We start from the raw sequence: 24604 nt of genomic DNA on the forward strand, positions 1-24604 counted from the left end.
CAGCATGGCATCTGCCCAGCCCTCTGCCTGTGTGAGGGTCTCCACGGCCAGGCTGATCTCCCTCTCCAGCTTTCAAGCGCAGGATCGGATACCATCTCAGTACTCATTCTGTCTTACACACCTGCACACGCACACACGCATGCGCACATGCACCCCTGGGCTACATGCCAAGGCTCTCCTCACCGGACAGGTGGTTAACAAGCCCCTCTACCAGCCTTTATTCATCCCCACGGATCTGTTGCTAAACTGGCTACTGAAGACCCCAGATGATTCCTGAAATAGTCAAGTGACGATGCTAAGAGTATTTATTGAGCCTTCCCTAGGTGCCAGGCTCTGCTCCCCATGTCCATTAACGAATCTGGTTCTCCTAACAACCCTGTGAGGTGGCACTTTGTCTCTAGTTTAGAAAATGAAAAGACTGAGGCACAAAGAGGTTAAGTTGAAGGTTACTGTGGTAGGCAGAATAATCCTCCCTCTGCCGCCCAGATGACTATATCCAAATCCCTGGAAACTGTGGATACATTAATTTATATCATAAAAGGGACTTTGCAGATGTGACTAAACGAAGGATCTTGAGGTGGGGAGAGTATCCTGGAATATCCAGTGTAATCACAGGGGTCTTTGTAAGTGAAAGAGGGGGGCAGGAGGGTCAGAGCCAGAGCAAGGCCATATGAGGAAGACGCCGTTGGCCATCACAGGCTTGAAGATGGACAAGGCCACGAACCAATGGATGAGGGCAGCCTCTAGAAGCTGGAAAAGCCTAGAAAACAGATTCTCCCCTAGAGCCTCCAAAAAGGAACACAGCCCTGGTGATACCTTGATTTTAGCACAATGAGAATCATTTTGGATGTCTGATCTCCAGAACTGTGAGATGATAAATCTGTGTTGTTTTAAGCTACTGAGTTTGTGGCAATTTGCCACAGCAGCATAGGGAACTACTACAGGAACAAAGCTGGTGAATGGGAGAGCCAGCCCAGAGCCCCAGATGACCTGGTCCGGACCTCACTCTGGGTCTCTGCATGATGACATCAAAGGCCACTGGTCCACTCTCCTGCCTCCAGATTGGAGGCCTGTGTAAGTCACACTGCTTCAGGTCTTAACACGCCAAGCAGGGACACTATTCCACACCTGGCCTCTGCTGCTCACAGGGCAGCATGAAAACCAAATGGGGTGAAGGGTTCCATTAATTGTGAGGAGACTGCCACACAGGAGGAGGAATAAAATTATTTGTCATTGTTAAGAGCAAACCTCACCTGAGCACTGTGTGGATGACGGGGAGGCAGAGACACGTCCCTGAAACTCCCTTAGATGGATGTTATGAAAAATCAGACCCACCTCTGGCTGGGCTGGGCAGGAAGTCTTCCTGGAGGAGGCATTTAGACATGCACCAAAGGCTGGCCAGGGCTCCTCCAGCAGTCTGTCAGCCCAGCTTGTGAAGCGGGGTGGACTGGGGACTGGGGAGACCCCTTCTCTGTGAAGTCAAGCCCCTCCTAGCTCTGGGTGAACTGCTCACAGCTCTACTTAGAGTGGAGAAAAGGCCCCTTTGCAGAGAGCAGCAGTGTGGACAGGCTGCCTGGGACCAGAAGACCTGGCTGGACACAGACAGAGGTGAGCAAGAACCCTAACACCAAGACTCAGGGAAGAGTCCAGCACACAGACCTGAATCCCACCAGTCAGGTTCCAGGTCCCATGGTGGGCAATGAAAAGAGTTGTCTATCTGGGCTTTGTCTTTTCCAGACACAGCAATAGCTTAAGGTGTGGTATGGCAGCCTCTTGTCTCTCTGCCACTTGACTGCTCAAAACCCTTGCCTGGCTCCTCTGGCCTTGAGGATGGTGCTTACACTATTCTCAGTCGTTCTTCTGTGTGCGTGCGTGTGTGTGTGTGTGTGTGTGTGTGTGTGTGTGTGTGTGTGTGTGTGTGTGTGTGTGTGTGTGTGTGTGTGTGTGCATGTGCAAGCATGTGTAGGTATGATATCTCTTCCAACCTAGACTGAGCATCCCCAGGTCCCCCATGGAGCCCAGCATGCAGCCAATACCAGAGAGATGAGTCAATTGAACTCTTGGCCAGGGCACACCTGTCTGTACTGCCTGGTAATTTCAGCCCAGTGATCAAGCTGGTCCCTTGTGTGGGCAGAGGCAAAGGGCAGCTCTCCAAGCCTGAGCTTAGCTGAACATCTTCAATCCTGTCGTGTCATTGTCCTCAAACACCTACTCACAGCCTCATGATTAAAATGCCAGCAAGGACTGCCTGCACGGGTTGTGGGGAATGCCTGGAACTTGGGCTGCCTAAGTCCTCAGATCTTAGGGAGTCAAAAAAACTCCCAGAGAAGGGAATTAACTGTGGGGGGTATTTTCATATATTTGTGCTATTAAATCAACATGCACACACATACAAACACACAAACATGTGGTTTGATTGCCCATTTGAATCTGGTAGAGAAACGTGGGAGGATTTTGTGAACAGATCCTGCGCACCCAGGAAAGCAAAATGCTTCTTGCTGTGAACGTGAGGACTCTCTGAATGTGACTGTAGAGGAATTTGGAGTTCAGTTGGCTTCTTTTATTTAATTCCCACAGGAACACATTCTGCAGGATTATGACAAAAATACATGGGAAAAAATAATTCTACATGCCCATATTTTCTTTTTTGGCACCAGGGATGCATTGCAAGTTTGGAGCCAAGAGCAAAGACAAAAAGAAATTGCCGGACACTCACTAACATGTCACTTTGTTAACTCCTGGATTGCTGCAAGTGAGCAGGTTTTCTCACCAGGTTGCATTCCTGCCCTTCCCAACTAGCCTAGCATAGAACATTGCAAATGGAGGGACTTAGGAGATACTTGAGTGGATATAAAAATTTAAGCAGAGTGAAAGTTCACAATTCAAAACATGAAATCTGACTGTTCATTAGAAAGAGTGACTACTAATGGGCATGGCCTCTCCTTTTGGGGTGAAGAAAATGTCCTGGAAGTAAATAGTGGTGATGGTTGCAGAACTACTTAATTCTGCACTTTAAAGTGGTAAATTTTATGGCATGAGAAGTACATTTCAACCAAAAAAAAAAAAAAAAAAAAGGAATGCTTGGAGAACTTGTAGATCCCTAGGCCTCCAACTAATGATTCTGGTCTGGAAAGGCCTAGAAATGTGAATTCTAAACAAACTTCCCGTGTAAGACTGCGGCCCTCACAGGCTGACATTTGGAAACAATTACCCTAGGGTAGTGTGCACACAGAGACCTTGCTAAAAGGCAGATTCTGGGGCTCAAGACTCAGCAATTCCTACAAGATCTTGGTGATGCTGATGCTGCTGGTCCGTGTGCCACTTTCTGAATGTCAAGGCTTAAGGGTGCAGAGGGGCTGCTCCCAAACCCCACAAATCTAGGCCCCGTTCCTCCCCCCAGTGCCTGCTGAGCCCACGAGGTGGCGCTGCCGAGGGCCAGCAATGTGCTCCATCCTCAGGCAGTGGAGTGAGTGCCAAGGCAGCCACAGGGAGCCCAGTGTAGGGCCTCCCTGATGCTGAGCACTTCCCTGGGGCAGCTGCCTTCGTGGACTCAGGCTGGCTCAGAGCTCTCAGGGCCAGTCCTGCCAGGTGAAACCAGCACCTCATGCTCCATGACCCTCTAGCCAGGCTGGGGACTCCAGTGCCCCACCACCTCCCTCGCCCACCTGCCTCCCTGGCCTCTCATCTGCCCCAAAGCCCGGCCCAGCCCAGTGCTTTGCAGGAGCCCTGGGGCTGCTGCTGTATCCCTGGGGGCTTTCGTGGCTGCCAAACAGTGCCGGGTTGGTTAGATACCTTGAGGAGAAGCCCCAGGTGAGAGCTGGAGGATGCTTTCAGGGAGGCCACGCCCTTAGAGTGAGGCCAGAGACAGGCTCAGAGCAAGAAAGAAGCTCACCTTCCTCCTGCTGCTGCTCTTCTCTCACCAGGCTGTGGCCATACTCCGGCAGGAATGACACCTATTTGTGTAGCTGTGTTATCCCTCTTAGGAGGATTGTAAGATTCCCAAGGGGCCAGGATGGGGCCTTATTCAGCTTGATACCCCCAAGTGCCCAGCAGAGTGGCTGGCATCTACAGGGAGCTCAGGAACAGTTGCAGAATGGCTCAAAATGAAATCTAGAACCACTTTCGTCCCACAAAGTAAGATGTATCTGTGAATGGCAGGCTGCCCCCTGAACATAGCCCCTCCCCACAGTGCCTGCCCCACCCTAGAGACCACCCTGCTGATGCCACAGCCATGGTCTGCATGTGGGATTGTCCCTAGACACACATGTGTCTCAGGAATCCCATGAGAAGGGCAGGAGTGAGGTGGAGGAGGGGAGAGACCATGAATCTTACTGTGTGTCTGCATGCATTCAGATAATAAATGTGGCACTGTGATTAGCCCCTGGGGTCAGGATCAGGCACTGGGGCACAATTGGGAAGAAAGTAGAGCCATGCAGGAGCATCCCCCATCCCTGCCTGGACAGGAAAAGCCCCCAACCTGTCAGCATCAGTCTGATTACTTAGCCCCTCACAAGGCAGTTGCTCCTGAAGCCTCTTGTCCTGCTCAGAGATGAATGGTGAAGTCTTTGCCTTGGCCTCAGAAAAGGCCCATTCAGAGTGGAGCTGAGAGGGACCCTGGATAGCTCTGTCGGGCCAGCCCACCAGACCCACAGTCAGTGACACTGCTGGGCCCAGCAGCATTGCTTAGATTAACAGCAGAACTGCCCACACGTGTGCCCTTGCCCTGGTCACCACAGGCCAGAAGAAGGGCTGCCCAGGCCTTTGCAGCAAAACACTGACGCCTCTGCCTCTGCAGCCAGCACTGCCTTCCCCAGTGGCCTCTTCCTGGGCCCCTTCTCTGCAGTACAGAAAACAGGTGAGATCACATGTACTGCCTAAGCGATGTGCCCTCAGGCCCAAGCCAGGCATGAGCCCTTATTACACCCCATCACTATAGCTCTCCTCCACATACTGGAGCTTTTTTAGGCTGTGGTTTATATAATTTAACGCTAACTAGAATTCTTTGAGATACTCTGAAACTGCAAACATTTTGTCAACACCTAATCAAAAAGCAAGTGTTGCCTCCCTCGAAAGATGCCCATGTGTGAATAAATGGGAGGCCTCTTTATTGGGAAATGGTTTTTCCTTGGCTGAGCCCTGGCAACCTGCTTGAAGGTCCCTACAAATGCGTGGGGAAGTGGAAGACCCAAGGGGTGCTGTGGGAGGAGACACTTGGAGCCTATATCAAAGCCAGGGAGCACTGACAGGCTTCATTTCTTCTGGGATCCTCAGTAGCTTAGCTTCTAGGATATTCTTCTCCCGAAGAATCAGAAAAGAGTTTCTCAAACTTTCAAGTGCCCAAGAATTCCCTGGGGATCTTGTGCAAATTCAGGTCTCGGGGAGGGTGGGAGGTTCTGCATTTCCAACCAGCTCCCAGGTGCTGCTTGTCTGAGGACCAGCAGGGAATCAGCACTATCCTTGGTCCTAAACTGGGATGGAGGTGGGGTGGGGGGCAACCCCTGTGCACATCCCCAGCATGCGGTCCCCCATGGGGCACACAGAGGGGATTAACTGCAAAGGATATGAATGAACCAGAATCTTCACGGCCACTCTCCGGATAGGGTGGAAGGGACTGAGGACGTACAAGGCGTTGGTGGCACTGAATCGGAAGATGGTCTTGCCTTTATTCAGCACGATGAAGGTCTGTGGACAGAGAGTGTTAGGTCAGGGGCAGCAGCCCCTAGGCTCTCGTGGAAAGAGGCTTTTGGGGCAGCTGTTGGCTCAGAGCCCTAGCACTGTGGCTGAGGGCTGGGCTGGGAGGAGGAGAGGGAGTGAGGGAAGGTTGGGGGATAGGGCAGCCAGCACATTTTACAGGTCAGTGACTCTCACTGCCTTGCTCATGGTAGGGTGAGGTGGGTTGGGGTCTAGTTTAGGGGAATGTCAGGTTGGTTAACATTTAGTATAATTTCAAAATTACAGTCCCAGCAAGAAGGGGCCATCACGGTCCTAGCCCAGCTGTAGACACCCAGAAGACTGGGTGCCCCCACCTGCCTTCCCCTGCCCCTGCCCTGCATGGCTTCCCCACCCACTCCAGGCCCCTCAGGCCCACTGGGTGAGCTAGGTCAGCAAGAGAGACCTAGGGGTGAGGAGAAGGGAAGATGCAGAACCAGCCCCAGAGAGGCTTTCCCTGGGACCCTGTCTCCTTGAGCTCAGGACAAATGTCAGCCTTGCCCACTCCAGAGGAGACAACCTAGTGTCTCCCATGGGGGATCAGGAGCAGCCCACAGTGGGCCCCCTCCCTGAGCTTCCAGAAGATCCCATCTACACAGCATAACAAGACATGGGAGTAGACGATGGGTGCCAGAGGCTGTCATGTGCACCTCAGGTGGAAGTCTGGGCCAAAAGCAGCCCTTGAAGACGGGAGTCTATTCCCACCTGCCCGGGTATGTGCTGGGCACAGCTCAGGGTCTTGCTTCTCTAAGGGCTGAGCTGGTGGGACAGGTTCTATTTAATCTGGGCTGGAGAGACAAGTTGACCAGATAAATTAGGACCAAAAGTTCTGCTGTGGTGCCTTCATCAACCCTGGGGCTGTGGACAGTGTGGCCAGGGGTCAGAAGGAGAGACAGAAGGTTTGAGCCACTGTTCAAGCATTCCTGGACACAGGGACAGAGTCCCTGACTCGTACTAGGCTCAAACTGCCACCTGCCTCCAAAGCCCAGCACAGCCCTGACCCCAATCTCAGTCGGGTCCACCTGTTGTGACTCCTGCCTGCCCCAGCTAACCCATCCTCTCATCATAACCTTGACTCACTACCAGCTGTGGCCTTCAACCCAAACCCAATTCTCACTTCCAGCTCTGACCAACCATGACCCAGGCCCACCCACCCTGACTAATCCCACCTTCCAGCCTACCTCTGATTCCAACTGTGGCCCCATCCCCCCAGTCCTGACCTTGACTCCACCTGAGTCACTTGAACAAGAAGATGTTCAGCTGGGAACCTGGGAGCAGGACCACGGTCAAGGTCTCCTCTTCTGCCTGTTTATATAGACTGGTGGGCTTGCCCTTACACCTGCTCACCCCCACATCCACTCACACACACATGCATGCACACACCCTTAGATAAATGTGTGCCCACACCACCCTTTGGTTTCTGGTCTCTAAACACAGTCTCTAACCATAGTCACACACGCTCAGGCTGCTGGTGACACAGACACTCTCTCACACCTGCCATGTGCTAACACTCACAGTCCTCTTATACTGAACACACTTGTCCTGTCTGCCCCTCAAGTGCGTCCTCAGCCTGGTACCACCGGCAGTAATGTGAGCAGCCTCCGTCCTCCTTGGTACCCAGTCTTCTGGGGAAAGGTCTCCCCCAAATTCAAATCCGCCTTCCCCCAGCAGTGAGGCTCAGAAGTGTGGGCAGCTGGGTGGAGAATCCAGACCCCTGCAGGAGCCCCATGTGCCTGAGGTTTGGCCAGGTATAGGGCTTGGGCACAGGGTCCTGAGGGGGGAGGCCAGGGCAGGAGACCCAGACCAGGGAAGTTACCTCCTGGGTAGGAGCCGTGCTGGGAGGAAGTCACCTTGCCCTAGTGGACAAAAGCCATTTCCTCTCCCTGCACTCAGGAGGGACAATAGCAGAATGATTCACCCTCCACCCCTCTCTCATTTCCCACTGGTCTTCATGGTCCCATAAGCCCTGGGAGCTCTGTGATGCCACAGGGGAAGGCTGTGGCCACTACACGTTGCCCCTGGTTAGGACAGGGGACGGCATGCTGTGCTCTTGGGCCCAAACTCGACTGGGCGCAGGACCCGGGGCTTGCCTCCAATTAACACACACACCATGGGCAGGGGAGGAGTCCTCCAGAGGTGAAATCTAACCTTAGATAATCCCCAAAGAAGCACTCCACAGGAGGCAAGACTGCCCCGAGGCTGCCCTCTCCTTCCTTCACAGCACCAAACCAGCATCTCAGGCTGCACAATTCCTGTCATTTATCCCAGAGCTCCAAAATGAAGGTGATTGGAATCTAGATCACCGGTGACTCATTCCCCCCCAGCCTGGGGAACCTGCCCCAATCGAGCCCCACATGGAGGCAATGTCTTCCCCAATCTGCTGCCGTGAAAGGGGCGCTGCATGGAAGGATAGGTGGGGGGTAGGTGGCAGTCACCTTTTGGGTGCTATAGAAGGGGTCCAGGTCCTCCAGGGGCTCCCCAATGAGCTCTCGGGGTGGGTTGCCATAGAGATCTGGCAGCTTTTTGGAGGCCTGCAGGTCGAGCTGGGGCTGGGGAGCCTCCTCCTCCGGTGGCCCAACACGGCTCTCCTGCGAGGTGGCCGAGCCGCGGGCTTGCTTCTCTGCCATGCGCTTCTCGATGGCCGCCAGGGACTCCCGTGTGAACCTGCGGAAGCTGCTGGTGCCCCGAGGTAACAGGAAGTTTGCCATCTTCTCATCCTGCTTCTGAGGCACAGGCTCTCCTCACGCTGCCTGTCGGGAAGCTGGAAGACACAGACCAGGGCCTGATGCCATGCCAAGGACCAGAGGGCAGGGTGGCAGACCTGCTGGCCGGTGGCTGTGCTGGTGGAGGGAAGGACACGGTTTGCAAAGACGCTCCGGACCCCAGGTTGCCAACCGCTCCACAGGCACACCTGGTCAACACTGGCCTGGGTAAGCCCAGGGCCCGCCAGGTGGTAGGTATGCATGGAGACCTCAGGGTGCCAACACACCATGGGCTGAGGAAGGATACTCATGGGGCAGGGATGCAGCATCACCTTTCTAACCCTGGCAGAGCTGATCTTGAACAAACGAATGACAGAATGATGATGAAGAAAACACAGGTGAAGAGTAAGCGCATCAGAAGGTACCAAGTCCTGCCCCTCTTCCTTAGCTTGTCCCTTCTAGAGGAAACCTGGAGCCCTAGGGAGGGTGATCAGAGTCCTCTAGGCCAATGCCCAAACTCAGGGCAGATTCCTAGCCTGAGTGGTGAGGCAGCGGGTGGGGGATATTCTGTTTGGGGTCCCCTAAGAACCACGCACCTACATGGGGAGGGTGCCCAGAATCGCATGGGGTTTAGGGCGGCATCAATTGATGTGACATCTGTTTGCTGCAGGGGACCCAGAAAAATCCCGTGGGTTTGTGGAAACAGCTGGGTAACAACTTTGGAGTTGTCATCCAGATGTTGGCACTCTGGTGTTCACGGCTACGGTTGAGCTCTGGCTGGGAGGATCTCAAAGGAGTCCCCAGGGTGCAGCATCCTCCCAGACCAATCTGGTTCCAAGGATGGGAAATGCTGACAGATCACCTCTGGCTCCTCATGCAGTTCCTTGCTCCCCTCCTCCCACATGTGAACACAGCAATGCTGATCCCAAGTGACAGCAGAACCGGAAAACGGTGACCACTCATCAACCGGGACATCCAGCTGGCACATGCGTGTGACGCCAAACCAAGAGAATGTGGCCCCTGGTGGCCTCAGAGTATCCAGGGCCTGGTGTGAACACACTCTGCCTATGACACCAAGGCAGAAGAATGCACTCCTGACTGCCCCACCAAAACAGGATGTGGTCAGAATGGCTCCTGACTGTGACACCAAGCCAGGAGGTTGGGTCGCTAATGCTAATTACCACATCAAACCCTGGAATGGCCGGGCATGAGTTCAAGAGGGTAGGGTGGACACCTGTTGGAGATCTCTGCCAGAACAGAGTCGCTTTTCATCAATCAAGGGTCAGCTTTGCCTTGATCTTACTCCTGCAAAAAACGTCACCAATGACCCCGGTGAACTGTGCTGCACTGACCCCTGCACATGGCCAGCAAAAGGCCTAGATCCTGCCTTTGGGGCCCAGCCCTGAGAGCTGTGGACTGCCGTGAAGCAGGCACCTAGCCAAGTGACAGGTAAACAGTGAGCAAACACAACACAGCGAGGCCTCAGAAGGGCACCTCTGTTCCCCGGGGAAGTGCAGCAAGGAAGATATGAAAGAGGCAGGAAGACAGAGGTCCCAGGAACTATGCTTTAAGAGACACCCCATCCTCTTGTGTCTTTTTCTTATTTCATTCAAGTAAAGTTAAAGGAACATCTTTGTTAAAAATAGCAGGTGAGGGAGTAGGTTCCTGTTCTACAAAAGCATTTTCCTGTCTACCTTCCACCTTTGAGTGAACAGAGCGAGACATCTGTAACACTCCTTACCAAATGTTAATGGTGATTTTTTTTTTCCTAGCTAGTGGAAATGTGGTGACTTAAAATTTTCTTCTTGGTAGTTTTCTTCATTGCTTGAATCTTTATGATGAACTTGCATTATTTTTTACAAAAGCAATACAGTTATTATTCTTTTTACTTAAAAATAAAAAAACCAGTCTGGATGACAACGGCTCCTTGCAGGGCAACCCTCACTGTTGTGAGCAATCACTAGTTCCATCAATTGGGAAGCCACCTCTTTTGCTTGGAATTATTCCCTAAAAATAGTATTCCCTGTCTCACTGTATCCATCTGTGTCCATACACCTGCAAGCCTTCTGGAAACGTGTGCACGCCCATGGACCTACATAGCCTCACTGGCATGCACCGGTGTGTGTGTGTGTGTGTGTGTGTGTGTGTGTGTGTGTGTACGTGCGCGTGCATGTGGGCTTGCACCTGCACATATGGCGGTTCTAGTAAAGGTGTTTTAAAATTTGTATTGAAATAAACAGTTCTTGCAGATAGGTTCATAACTGTGCACAGGCAGATGAATTTCCACAAACTGAACACACCTGATAACCAGCACCCAGATGAAGAAATAGATTGTTCCCAGTCCCTCAGATGTGGTTCCCCTCCAGCCACTAACTACTCTCCTTCACCCAGGGTGACCACTCTCCTGACTGCTAATGGCGTAGATTAGCTTTCCCTGTCTGTGTTGTTCAGGGGCTCTTAACAGATCCCTCGGAGGGAAGGGGAAAAGATTCAGGGCGGAAATCACATTTCCTTCTCATTGACCTCTAACTCAAATTTAGCATTTCTTTCAATTATAATGTGGGTAAAAAAAACAGTACCTGTGACCAAAAGCAGCTGCAGATACTTCTCTGTCTCATTACAGTTGCTGCCGATATCTCGAGTGCTCACTGCCACTTCAAAACTACAGTACTCAGACCTGCCACTAGATCTTACTATTTAAAACATTAATAAAGAAGCACAGACTTTATGCTCTCAAAAATTGTTTAAGTGTTCTGATTGCTGTATTTCAATACAGTTGGTTTCCTTTTTAATCCTATGTGTTTTATTTAGTTTTGAAAAATGTGATTCTGAGATGGGCTTCACCAACTGGTAGAAAAAGGTTAAGACCCCGGCTTGGTCCCTGCTCAGGTGCTGGCCCTGGAGTCCCCTCCTCTACAGCTCATCTTCCTCATTTGTAAATGTCCTTTGTGGGATTCCCTGATGCTCTCTCTCACCGTGTTCCCCACACAGTGGGCTTCAGCTTCTCCCCGGCGACTGGTTCTGACTCACCTGGACTCTCATTTCTGGGTAAGGACAGAGAACAGCAATGAAGGCGCTCCCAGGAGACCCCAGCTTGCCTCACCCTTGGGCCTGACAAGTTACATTCTGAGTCCTGCAGAGGCCCAGTGGGAGAGGCACATCAACCTCCTAGAGCCAGACCCTAGGTCCTGGGGAACAGACAGAGACCAGAGGGACAGATGTCTAGTTTCACGTGTCCAGGCACTACAGCACCCTCCCCAGACCCCTCCACCCCAAACCCCAAAGACCAGGTCCTAGGTCCTGAGAAGGGTCTTATCCCAGCTAGCCTCCAGCAGGGCATCAGCACCCTTGGGGCCCTGGTCTGGGAGGGATAAGGGCCACCCAGGGGAGCTGCTGAAACCAGACTCCAGATGAAGTTCCCGGCTCCCCAGCAGCCAGGCAGCCTCAGGTTCCAAAGTAAACCCAAGAGCATTCTTTGTCTCTGGGCCCCACAGGCGTCTCATGGTGGGTGGGCGGGATCCGTTTTCTCCCTTGTTCTCCCACCACCTGCACCTGGCTCTGGCCCTGCCCTTCCTCAGCAGCTCAGGGCCCACGCCCTGCTGTGGCCAAGCCTGGCTGAGCCCTGGCTGCGGGGTTTCCGGTGATGCCAGGGTGAGGAGGTCTCAGGGGTGGTCTGAGGATGCTCTTGGGGGAAGGACTCACCTCCAGCTGTGGAAGACTGTAGGGGAAAACACCTGAGCATGGGCCTCGCCCTGCTCCAGTATTCAGGGGAGGCTGCATGCTTTGATTCTCAGACCACAGACACTCTCCCCCATGTGCCAGCCCCCCATGACTCTTGCCTCGCCCAGGACAGCTGCTCCACCTGTATCAGCTTCTCCATCTGCCCCGCTTTGATTCTCAGACCACAGACACTCTCCCCCATGTGCCAGCACCCCATGACTCTTGCCTCGCCCAGGACAGCTGCTCCACCTGTATCAGCTTCTCCATCTGCCCCTGCCCTACAGCTACTCTCCAGGCTGGTGGCTTCCTCCAGCCGACCTCTTCTCCTGGGCCAGTTTCTCCTGTACTTTTGGCTTCACTCTAGGGACTCCCCCAACTCCATCCTGCCCCAAGTTCTTCACCCTCTGGTTAACAGGCACAGCTCCCCCTAAGTCCCCTTGGCTCCTGGGAGTTAATGGGAGCAAACTGTGAATCTCCTTCTCAAACCATTTTTTCCCAACATCCTTTCTTCTGACACTGGTCACAAACTCCCTTTCCCACCCCTCAATGTCACCACCTCGATCCCCAGTGCCATTGGCCTGGGATGGGCCTCCTCGCCCTGATTGGACCATGGCGGTTCCCCTGCCACCACCTCCTCCCTCTCCCCTTCTGTTCCACTTGTGCACCCCCACTCCATGACTTAGACATTCCCAAGCATCCTCTGTGCTCTGTGTGATGGCAGAGTCACCTCATGCTCCCCTCACTATCCCACCTCCTCCAGGATACCGTTGCTACTGCCCACCCATCCACAATGACCTCCCTCCTCTGCATCCCCACATTGGGCCCTGACCCATTCCTCGCCTCAGACGGTCACTGACAGTCCCTGGGGATGAGTCTGGTTTCTTCAAATAGCCTGGAAGCCTCTTCTTAGGACAGGGATGAGTCCCCACTCCTCTGACCCATGGGATTGTAATACAGGTCTTTGCATCAAGGAGGAGAACACTGACGGTTCCCACCAGAAACTGGACTGTCTTCTCAACTGGCCTTCCCGAAGGAGGATTGGCTGAACACACGCGGCACGCAGCTTGTGCTCGTCAATGAGGTTGCAGTGCCATGACATGGAACGCAGCAGCCTGGCAGCCCTGGGTACTGTCTGGGGTGGGGGACTGAGGTGAGGTGACCAACTCATCCTAATTCATACAAGATTTCCCCATTTCGGCACTACAATTCCTGTGTCCCGATAAACCTCTCCTGGACAAATCAGAATGGTTGGTCACCCTAGGGGTGAAGAGTGAAATGACTCCTGTCTCCCCACCCCTCGCAGCCCCTCCTGCCCACTCTCCTCCTGGATCCCGAAAGCAGGCATTCTCCAGAGTCCTGAGTCACGTCTGGCATTTTGGTCGCCTTGGAATCTGAGCCTCTGGAACACAGTATGCAAAGAGTATTCTTTGCCATGTAAATTTATGCAAAGCACTCTGTGGAAGTGGTTCCCAGGCTTCCTAGAAAATCTCTGCCAGCTTCCTCTGCTCTGTGCTCCTCTCTCTTGCCCTGCAGTCTGGGTGACTATGGGCTGGTGCACCCACCACCCGGGGAACAGTCCCACCTGCCCCGGGCACATGGTGCACCTTTGCCCAGGCTGTGGTGTTCTCCTTCTGCCTGCCCCCTCCTCCTAAAGAAGAGGCTCAGGGAGAGGGTGCTGGTGCCCTGGAAGCAGGGGCCCCGTATCCATCTCTGTCTCTTTCTCTGTCCTCTCACTGCCCTCTCTTGAAGATTTCCTGTTCTCATGTGGGATAGGAAAGGGGTTAGGGCTGTGGCTTGGAAGATAGCTCACCTGCATGAACCTGGGCCCTGGCCACGTCTTTACTATGTGTCTGGGAGCAAATTAATTGATGTTTCTTTATGTCAGTTTTCCCATCTGTAAAATGGGGTTAATAATAGTACCTATTTCACAGGGCAGTTATGAGGCATAAATTATTGATACTTGTACATGCTTAGCACATGGAAAGTGTTCAATGAATGTCGGTTGCTACTATCACTAGGGTTATTGTTGTCATTATTGTTCTCAGTGGGATCTCATGGCCCACACCAGCCTCCCTGCCTGGCTGGCTCTTCCCTTCTCTGTGTTCCTGGCATTCTTGAATTCCCATCCTGCCTCATGCCAGGGTAGAGCCGTGTACTTCCACAGCTACCTCCCCCCTTGGCTTTTGTCCTGAGCTCCCAAAGCAGGGCCTGGTGAGTGAATGAAGGAGTGCTAGGTTAACTTTCCTGTTTCCCAGCCACAAACCCACACTGTGACCTTGCTCCCCTTTCTTGGCTTGAGTGTCTGCAACTCTGACATGGGGTGGGCACTGGATTAAGGGCCATCCAGCAGCATCGCATGTTCACTGTGTGCCTGGCACTGCACTAAGTGCTACTGTGGGTCACCTTGTTTCATCCTTGCAGCAATCCTAGGAAGAAGGGGGGTTATTATTCATTTTGCAGGTGGGGAATCTGATGCCTAGAGAGATTCCACCACACCACATTGCCTCCTAGCTCTGAGAGCACAGAGAGGAAGGGCCTCTCTGGCTTACCTATGGCCAATCTGCCTGAACTGAGTGAGTCTGTGGCTAACAGTAGGCCCTGTCAGCCTCATCTGAAGCTGGTCCTCTCTCTATGCAGCATGGCCAAGCAGGCAGGCTTGGCCTGTGCCCACGCCTGGGCATATGCTCCCAGGGAGACCTCGTCACCCAAAATCAGCAGTTTCCCTTACAGAAATGATTCCCCAGCAGTTTCTCTCCAGCTCAGGCACCGTCCAACAGGGCAGCTGATCACTTACCACTTGTGGCTACCAAGTGCTTGGAATGTGGCTAGCATGGATTGAGATGTGCTGTTGTAAATCTACACTGATTTTGAAGGCTTAGAATGAGATAAAGAAGGTAAACTCATTAATAATTCTTAATATTGATTATAAATTAAACAGATAATATTTAACTTAATATTATATTGGATTAAATATTTTAAAATTAATCTCACCCATTTCTTTTTACTTTTTTAAAGGTGGCTGTTATGAAATTTAAAATTGTATATGTGACTTGCACTTCCAGCTCATATTATATTTCTGTTGGAAGACACTGCCACAGAGTCCCAGCCACCAGGTCCTAAACCCTTATGGAACAACACCTGCTTTGGGGCTGGACCTCAGGCTGGGCTCTGGGGGTGGGGAGTGGGAGTATAGGAGGGGCAGAAGATGGCTTGAAGGAGAGTTGTCCTCAGCAGACCCAAAAGTGCCACCCCAGTTTCTGGCAGTGGCTGTGGATGGTTGTGTAGGCTCAAGCCACAGGTTGGGATGGTGGGGAGTGGAAGGGGGAGGGGTCGACAGCATGTTTCACACCATCCCTCCGCCCAGGCAATTATCTGCAGGGTCTGGCTCTCCCGGGGGTTCTGGCTTGGACAAAGGCTCAGCAGGTGTGCCAGCTGGTGCTTGTGGCCTGAGCATTCAGGTCCTTGCTCCCAGATCAAAGGCACATTGGCACGTCCTTGCACAGGCCTCAGCTAACCAGTTCCCTGCGGGCTCCACTCCTTTGAGGCTGCACAGGAATTAACCCTGTCTGGTCCGGAGCCCGGTCCTCAGGGAGGAGAGGAGCTTGAGGGGACTTTCCTTCTCTAGTCTCAATCCTGCCTCCAGCAATCTTGGGAAGTCCTGCAGAATCATCCCTTTCCCTTCTGGAGGTGAACACGCCCACCTCAGAAGCTGGGGATGCCCTCATTTACATACATTTGCATCTCATTTATTCCAACACTCGGGCTGAAGCTAAAGCTAATTCAGCTGACAGGAAAACCCCACCCGCTTTAGCTCTGCTCCTCTGCTGAAGCGATTCAGGCAGGGATGAAACGGGGTCCCTGAGACCAGGCTCCCCTTTTGAAGGTGGGAGCTCAGGGGAGAGATGGCATGGCAGGGTGAGGGGGCAAGAGCACTTCTGGCCTGAGCCCTGCATTTAGCCCACCTCCCAAGGACAAACTGGCCTGGGGGTAGCCACTCTGTTCCCCTGAAGGTGCTCCCAGCCCTGCTCTTTCCTCTGTATCCCTTCCCCACGGTAAGGAAGGGAATCAGGGCTTGGCAGAGGCTCATTCAACCCATCGACAGTTCAGCAGTGTCTGGGTGCCAGGCCAGGGCAACTGCAAACTCCCAAGTTTGTCAGGACCCCCATCCAGAGGGCACCCCTCCTATCCCCAGCCAGTCCCTTTACTGGTCCATGCACAGGGGATCTAGAATGTTGTGCTGAGTGGCACTGCACTGTCAGACTAGGCCCAACACTGCCCTGGGCTCTAGGTCACCGGGGTGGTAGTTGGATGATCCAGTACTCCAAGACCAGAGGCCCAGAGCTAGAGAGCCAGCTCAGTCACTCAAGGGAGCTTCTGCCCCAGACCCTGAACCTGCTCTGTCTATATCCATATGGTACACATAATCAGGACATAAAGGTGCCCACCTGCGGCCCAGGAAACACCCTCATGGCACACAGGTGCTCACGAGACAGCAGTCAGCATTCTAAGTCTCTCACTAGCCCAGTTCCTTCCAGCTCGTGTTTCTCCTTATCTGAGCTGAAAAAGGCTTCACAGAAGAACGGTGCACTGATGCCATGGCAACCGAGGCATCTATGAGACAGCAGTCAGCATTCTAAGTCTCTCACTAGCCCAGTTCCTTCCAGCTCGTGTTTCTCCTTACCTGAGCTGAAAAAGGCTTCACAGAAGAACGGTGCACTGATGCCATGGCAACCGAGGCATCTATGGGGCACCTACTGTGTGCATTGAGGGAGACAGAAATGCCCCCAGAAAGGCTGGCCGGTTAGCTCAGTTGGTTAGAGTGAAGCCTTATAACACCAAGGTCAAGGTCACAGGTTTGGATCTGTGTAGGGGCCAGCTGCAAAACAAACAAACAAAAAAAAGAAAATGCCCCCCAGAAAAATCTGGGAGGCCTACCCTCTGGGATCTCTTATCACCCAGAGGCAGATAAGCCAATCTACCAGTACACCAAATCTATATCACAAAAGTGTCAGTGACAGTATAACCAAATATGCAAACCTTTTTCCTTAATACTCTTTTAAATTGAGGTATAATTTAAATACAAGAAAATGCACAAATTTTGGGTGTACAGTTTTGACAAATGCATACACCTGTGTAACTGCTACCCCAATTAAGATGGTAAACATTCCCCTCACCCTAGAAAGTTCCCTACTGTTCCTTTCCATAAACTTCTCTGATTTCTATCACCACAGATTAGTTTTGCCAGTTCTAGAACTTCACATATATGGAATCTTACTCTATGTGCTCTTTTGTGTCATGCTGTTTTTGCTTGACATAATGTTTTTCAGATTTTTACTTTCTATTTGTTGGTGAGTGCCATCTAAGCTACCTGTGCAATGCACTCTGAACACAAGTGACCTATCTGGAGACACGTCCTTAATTCAATCATAAGAGATGAGGGCTGGAAAGGACCCGAAGTCCAGCTATCCCTGGGGATGGTAGGCCCCAAGGGATAATTAAGAGTTTTTTCTCTCTCCTTTCTTCAGACATTTCCTGCAACAGAAGCTCAGCAATTATATGTCTAATAGGATCCAGGCCCAGCAAGTGAGTGGGGGCTTTCCCTGGGTTTCCAATTTCATTGGCAACTAGCTGTCACTTTATTTAACTAGCAGTCTGAGCTACATCCGACCCAGCACTGTGGAGGGTTTGGTGCTGCAAATGGACAGCTGAGCTCCTGTGCCTTCTTCTGCTCAGGGCTGACTGTGCTGGGCAGGTTTCCATCCCTCAGCCTCCTTGTAACCCCACACCAGCCAGTGTACCTTGGGAGGGAACAGACTCAGGGCTGGGGTTCTTCCAGGAATAGGCCCATGGCAGCAGAGCTCTCAGAGCAGAGCAGCCCCTTGGCTCGGAGGGGCTTGTCTGGGACACTTTCCTGCTCTTGGCCATGGTCGATGAGGCTTGGGCTTTGATGGCCAGGCAAGAAGTATTGATTGGGCTGGGCTGGTCCCTCCCATGGTCTGATTATGTTCCCGCATCTTCGATCATCGGTGTGAGGGATGGCTAACGTATGTAGCCTAAGAACTGATTTGGTGTCTGCAGCCAGATCACTTTCCCGGCCCTGCTGGCTCTTTGAAGACTGCTTTTTGAGCCAGGCCCTTCCTTCACACAGGCCTTCGAGGAATCAATATCCACCAGAAAGGTGCTTACCACCCTCCTGATGCCAGGAGGAGACTTTCTACTGCTCAAAATCCATTTCCAGAGAGCACAGGGGCTCCCTGGGCCAGGGCAAGGGCGAGGTCCTAGGCTGAGCTCCGTCCACATCCCCATGTGATCTTGAGCTTATGGAGTGGCCAGCCCTGGCCCTCAGACTCCCAGGGATGTAAGAAGGGCAGCAAAAGCCCTTGGTGATGATGACAGAAAGATTTCCAAGTGGGCAAGGGACCTTCTTTGCCCATACAGATGCTGCAGCGAGAGCAGCTCCATCCCTCCACTCTGCTAATACCCTAGTGGGGAGGAGACTTTCCACTGCCTCCCTGAGAGATTTAATCAGGAGAAGAAACCGAAGAGGAGAGAAAGAACTCAAGCTTCACATACTAGACATTCTCTCCCTACAATCTGATCCCTTTCACCTCTCCAAATTCAGTGCATCCTGCATGGGTGCACTCTAATCCCACCTCCTCCAGGTGGCCTCCCATGGCTGCTCTGGGAGACTCTGACCTCCCGTTGGGGAGGCTGAGCCCCTGACTCCAAACTTGCATTCTCCTTGTCCTGAGCAGATCTCTCTCTGGCCCATGGGGAGAACCTAGGATGCCCTTACGGTTATCAGTACCCTTTTCTGCTCCTCCAGAATAGTTAACAGAGTGAGGAATGGACAAGAGAGGTTGACAAACTCTCCTATCAGACTCTGTCTCCAACAATCACAACTAAATTTTCTGTTGGAGCTTGGGGCACACCAGTACCCCTCTGGGAAGTGAAAGTTGTCGGGGGAGGCTCTGGATGCCTTGCTCCCCAGTCCATGGCTGTGACTCTGCAGGGAAGGGGTGAGGTCAGGCCCAGCAGAGAAAATGATATGAATTTCAAAGAATCTGTAAGTCAGATGGTCCCAGTGTTGTGCCAGCCATGGTGCCTGCTCCCACAAAGCCTGGTGTTTGCACAGCCCCCCCCATTTGGGGGTCCCAGGCTTCAGGAATTGATGTGGGGTCTCTAAAAATAGTGTCATTCCATATCGAATTTCAAAGAATCTGTAAGTCAGATGGTCCCAGTGTTGTGCCAGCCACGGTGCCTGCTCCCACAAAGCCTGGTGTTTGCACAGCCCCCCCTATTTGGGGGTCCCAGGCTTCAGGAATTGATGTGGGGTCTCTAAAAATAGTGTCATTCCATATTGATCATTTTAAAAAGACACGGTATGTTCTAGGCCCACGGAGAGAAGAGTTGTGTCTAAAAATAGTCTCATCCTCAGGAACCGCTGCCAGCCCAAGGCGAGTGAGTGGTATAAGCCATGCATAACCAAAGGGGCTGTGTGCTGAGAGGGTGGAGGCCAGACAGAGGCAGGAACCTCTCCATCCCCACCCCATTCCTTCTCTTTAGGCACAGTAGCCAACCAATGGAGCCTGCCCTGCCCCAGGACCTTTGCACCTGCATTCCCTCTTTAATATTCTTTCCCCAGATCTCCTCAGGTTTGGTTCTTTCTTGTTATTCAGGTCTCAGTTCAGTCTCCTCCTTTAAGAGGCCTCCCCTGAATCTCCTAGTCTAGAGTCACCTCTGTCTCTCCATCATGTCTTGTTTCATTTTCTTCATAGCTCTGGTCACTGTCTAAAATCATCTTCTGTATCTATTCGTTTAGTGGCATTCAGTCTCTTTCTCCACTAGTATGTAAGCTTCATGAGGGCAGTTATATCTGTCTTGTACACCTTCTGGAATCTTCCATGGCACAGAGTAGGTGCCGAATGTCCTATCCAGGCTCTCTCCCATCATTGCAGGCTGAACTCTGGCTCAGACTTCTGTGTCAGGCCAGTTTGGGCTGGCAGAAGGCAGTGGGAATCTGGTCCCAGGCTCACTTTGCTGCCTCCGCCATCCTGTAGCTGCTTTGCTCGCTGCAGTGTATGGTCTTTGTCTACAGGCCTCCTACTGGCTTTGCTTTCTCCTGTCTGTCTCCTTCATGGCTTTAGCCACAGGACTTTTACCCCAGCCCCTCTACTCCAAATTCTATCACCCTGGATACCTGCTCTAGATGGCCTCATCTTGTCCCCAAATCCAGCTTTCTGGAACACTCAGGAAGTCTCTCCTCAGAGCAAGGACTCCCTCCTCTTCCTGCCCTCCACCCCCAGCAGGAATCCCAGTTACGGCCATCAAAGTCTCTCTGTCAGAGATTCACAGGAAGAGTCATTTCACCCCAGGCCTTCCTGACTGGCTCCCTGGACAAACTAACGAGTGTACACACCACAGGCGCAATTTTAACTCAGATCTCTGGTCCCTCACTTGAGGGAAAGGTGTTTCCCCATAAGCACCACGCACGGATGCACTGCATGGACACACATGCTCACAATGTCCACTCCAGGCTCTCCCGACAACCCTCCCTTGACCCCACCCCTTGCCAGCTCCCCTCTATCTCTCTCCTCCCTCTTCATCCATCAGACTCTTTGAAAGAGCTGTCTACACATGCTGTCTCCACGTCCTCACCTCCTGCTCACTCCTCAACCCACTCCAAACTGGCTTCCATTCCCACCAAGTCATTCATTCATTCATTCAATAAGAATCTTCTGTGCCGGGCACCACATTGTGTGGGTGCTGAGAATTGAATTTCTTTTTCCAAGGTCACCAGCACCCTCACTGTTACTCAATCTAATAGACACTTCTTTTAAAATTATTCATTCTTTTTTTTTTATCTATCCATGAACTTCTCAGAACATATCTTCTTTAGTCTCTCAGTAGAAAGAAATGGGGGGCTTGCACTCCTCCCTGGGACGTGCCCTCGCCTTGCCTTCTGTGACACCTCCCACTCCTGACTTTCCTCCTACCTCTCTTCCCAGGCTTCTTCACAGACTTCTTCTGCCTCGGTTGTTGGAGTGCTGCTGGGCTTCAAACTCAACCCCCTTCCGTCTCATCCTTTACACCACATCAAAATAACCTGGGTGTTTTCAAAACTGCTGAAGCCCAGGCCCCACCCCAGAACCCAATGAATTAGCACGTCTGGGGTGGAGCCTGAACATAGGTATTTTTATGTAAAGTTTCCCAAATTATGCAAATGTCTCCAGGACTGAGAAACTACTGGTCTGAACTCTTGCTGGGCAATCTAATTCACTGCCATGGCCCTCATGACCAGCCTGGATTTCATTCTTGAACACTCTTGGAGTCCTGACGACTCCAAGTTCCCACCTCCAGCCTGGATTTCATTCTTGAACACGCTTCCTTCCTGGACCCTTCCCTCCAACTACCGGCTGGATGTGGGCAGCCTGGAAGTACTGCAGGTTCAAGTCAGAACGCTGAAAAGACTATCACTTCTCTTTCGTTCTTCATCGAGCTTGCCAACCCCAACTTCACTTGCCCATTCCCTCTCTCACAGTGTGATATGGGGACAGCACCTCACTTAGTGAGCCATTGAAATTAGGGATAGGACAGCAGCATATTTCTTAACAGAGAAGGAAGATGGAATGTCACAGGTTCTATCACCTGCAGTAAACTGCCTGTCATCTCTACTTCAATTGAAAGACTTTTGAGGCACCCATGGTCTGCACTGGGGAGGTGATACAGTGCAGAGAGGATATATGGACCCCTCAGCTCAAACCCGAGTTTGGCTGCTTAGTAGATGTGTAACAATGAGCAAGCTTCTCAACCTTTCTGGGCCTCCAGTTTCACCGTCTGCGAAATGGCCATTATTATGTTTCCTACCTCCAGGTTGATTCACTGAGATGAGCCTTACAAAGCGCTTAGCGCAGTGCCTGGCCCGCAGAAAGCACTCAGTGAATGTTAGCTATTTTTATACCATTACTGAGGATAAATTCCCAATTCCTGAGCAGAGCTTACAAGGGCCCCAGTGACTGTGACCTTGGCTTTAGCTCCACTGTTCTCTCCCTCACACCATGGGACCCAACGGATCATTCAACTAATAATTGTGCTGTTTTACATCTCTGCTTTTCTACCTACTGGTTCGGATGGGTGGACTGCACTGCCCCCACCTGGAAAACTCCTATTCACCCTTCAAAACCCAGGTGGAAGGTTTTCATTTTTTAGAAAGATACTCTTGACTTTACTGGCCAAAGGCAACCACCCCCCTCCCCTTTGAATGGGCTCTGGGGTTATACGTCTGTTAATGCATACCCTTCCAATAATCTTACCAAGGGTCGGAAGGAAGGAACCAGCCTTCTGTGAACAAAGAAGAGACTGCCACTTACCACTGTCCCAAGGCTGCCCTCAGGATTCCCTTCTCTTTGAATGGTCTGGACACCAGCCTCCCCTGCTCCCCTATCCTCAGCTGCCTCTGGTGTTTCCCACCACTCCTCTGAGCTCAGTCTTTGTTCTGAGTGAGTCAATCCTGGAATTGTTCTAGAGGAGCTTTGATCACCACACAGAGACAGGCCCAAGCACCCTAGAGCACAACAGCTGTCCACTCCACATTGGACCAAATGCTGGTTTTTGGCACCTCAGGGCCAGTTCCCCTTCTGCTCAGATCCTCTTTAATCAGTTCTAGGCTAATTTGGTCTTCAGGAAGTAGATCTCCAGGGATCTTCACCCTGTGTGATGACTCCAATCCACTGACTCTCTAGATGACCTTGGATAAGTCCTTGACCCCGTCTGGGCCTTGGTCTCCCCACTTGTACAATGTGGTGGTGATGATAAGGTTAGAGCAAATGTTTAATGAGGTTCTTTTCAGCATAGGGTTGGGTATTCTAGCACAGAATCTGTGTTCCACACCCTGGTTATCCCCTGACCCTACCCTCTACATGTTCCTGTGACAGCAGCCTGTCCCACCCTTCTTCCACCTTCTTACCACCCAATTATGTGCACCTGCCTAATTCTAACTAGGAGCAGATGAGGTCAAAGAGAAGGAGTTCAGGGCAGCAGCAAAGGCCTGGGCTCCCAGTGGCCTGAGCCTCTGCTGTTCAGGGTCCCTCCAGATCCTGAAGGACGGTGGGAACTAGGCAAGGGTTGAGGTGCTCTGGCAAGGTAGGGGCATGTGGTGTGCTTGTCTGCATGGTGCTGTCTAGGCTCACTGGAAGAGATTCTTGGGGATTCTCAGGAGGAGGTGAGCAGACAGGAAGGAATGGCATGCCAGCCCAGGGCCTCAAGAGGAGATTGATCCCATGGCCCCAGGCTGGGCTCAAGACACTGAGGAGAAAAGAGTGAGTCCTGCCAGTTTCAGCCATGGCTTCCTGAGTCGGCTGTGCGCTGCCCTCCAACAAGTGTTGCAAGGCGGGCCTACAGCCAGGGCCTTGTCCCCAGCATTCCCTCCCTCCCCCAGTCACCACCTCTACCACTCCCCACACCTCCGTCCCCCACCAGCCGCCCCTGCCCCCTCGGACAAGGCTAGGCACCTCCACTTCCTCCCAGACCGCCACCAAAGACGATCAAATAACACAGAGGTCGAGAGCCGCCTCCCATCAGTGCGTGTGGATCTGCCCAGGTCAGAGCGATTAGGGCAGAGAACTCTTCCCAATCTCAGCGCACAGAGATCTCTCTGCCTTCAGGGCGCACAGAGACCAGAGAGCGGAGATGCAGTCCCTTTAGGGCGTCAGAGGGCACCGCGATCTCTTGGTGGTTTGAGCGCCTACAGATAGGACACACACGTAGACCTCTCCCCCGTTAGAGCACACAGAGATCTCTCTCCGGTCGAGACGCGCAGAGATCTCGTCTCACAGAGAGGACAAGCCCAGCGGACGGTTTTCCCCCGGCCCAGAGAAAGGGGGTGCTGCCTTCTCCCCCATTCCCAGCCCGGCTCGGTCAACCTCCCCCGCCCCCCGCCCCTAGCTCTCTGGAACCACATTCACTGCGCGCCTCGTCGCCTCTCTGACCTTGGGGTCTCCGGCTTCGGGAATCCGGGTCCCAATCCCAGACCCTCCCCGAGCCTGCGCCAGGGGACGGCCGGGAAGCCGGGGCCGCAGTTCCCCCTCCCCCGGCCCTCGACAGAGCATAGGGAAACCCGGAAGGAAAGGCCAGGGGAGGGGGCGCGCAGCGACTAGAGACGCCCCCCGGGGATCCCCTCCACCCGGGCCGATCTGCGCCCCGCTTCCGCCCCTCCCACCTCGGGGGCACTGACTGGGGAGGGAGCGGCCGGGCGGACCCGGGCCGGGGAGGGGGCGGGCAGGGGCTGAAGGCTCCGGCCCTCGGGGAGGAAAGTTGGGTGGCGGCAGGCGGAGGGGGCGCCGGCCGGGCCAGGACTGCCGGGTGCTGGGGCGCTTGCTCACCTGCTGGTCCCCCGCCCGGCCCCGGGGTGGGCTGCTGCGACTCTACGCGGTCTCGGATCGGCGCGGGATCGGGGCACTGGGCGCAGGCTCAGC

General features: G+C 52.8%; 1 protein-coding gene across 6 annotated transcripts in view; it reads right to left on the reverse strand.

Annotated features, from left to right (window-relative positions):
- Positions 1-24604, reverse strand: part of SCN5A (sodium channel, voltage-gated, type V, alpha subunit) — a 99271-nt gene extending 74667 nt beyond the window's left edge. For 3 of the 6 annotated variants that reach the window (XM_008567171.1, XM_008567168.1, XM_008567167.1), the window contains exons 1-2: positions 8145-8417; positions 5564-5682 (exon numbers count right to left, since the gene is read on the reverse strand). In XM_008567171.1, the coding sequence (XP_008565393.1) occupies positions 5564-5682; positions 8145-8417 (392 nt within the window). Of the gene's footprint in view, positions 1-5563; positions 5683-8144; positions 8471-24511 lie in introns of those variants that run through there. The other 3 variants (XM_008567165.1, XM_008567166.1, XM_008567170.1) reach the window with 3 other exon arrangements.

The sequence above is a fragment of the Galeopterus variegatus genome, unplaced genomic scaffold (assembly GCF_000696425.1).
Source record: "Galeopterus variegatus unplaced genomic scaffold, G_variegatus-3.0.2 Scaffold300, whole genome shotgun sequence".
Taxonomy (NCBI): Eukaryota; Metazoa; Chordata; class Mammalia; order Dermoptera; family Cynocephalidae; genus Galeopterus; species Galeopterus variegatus.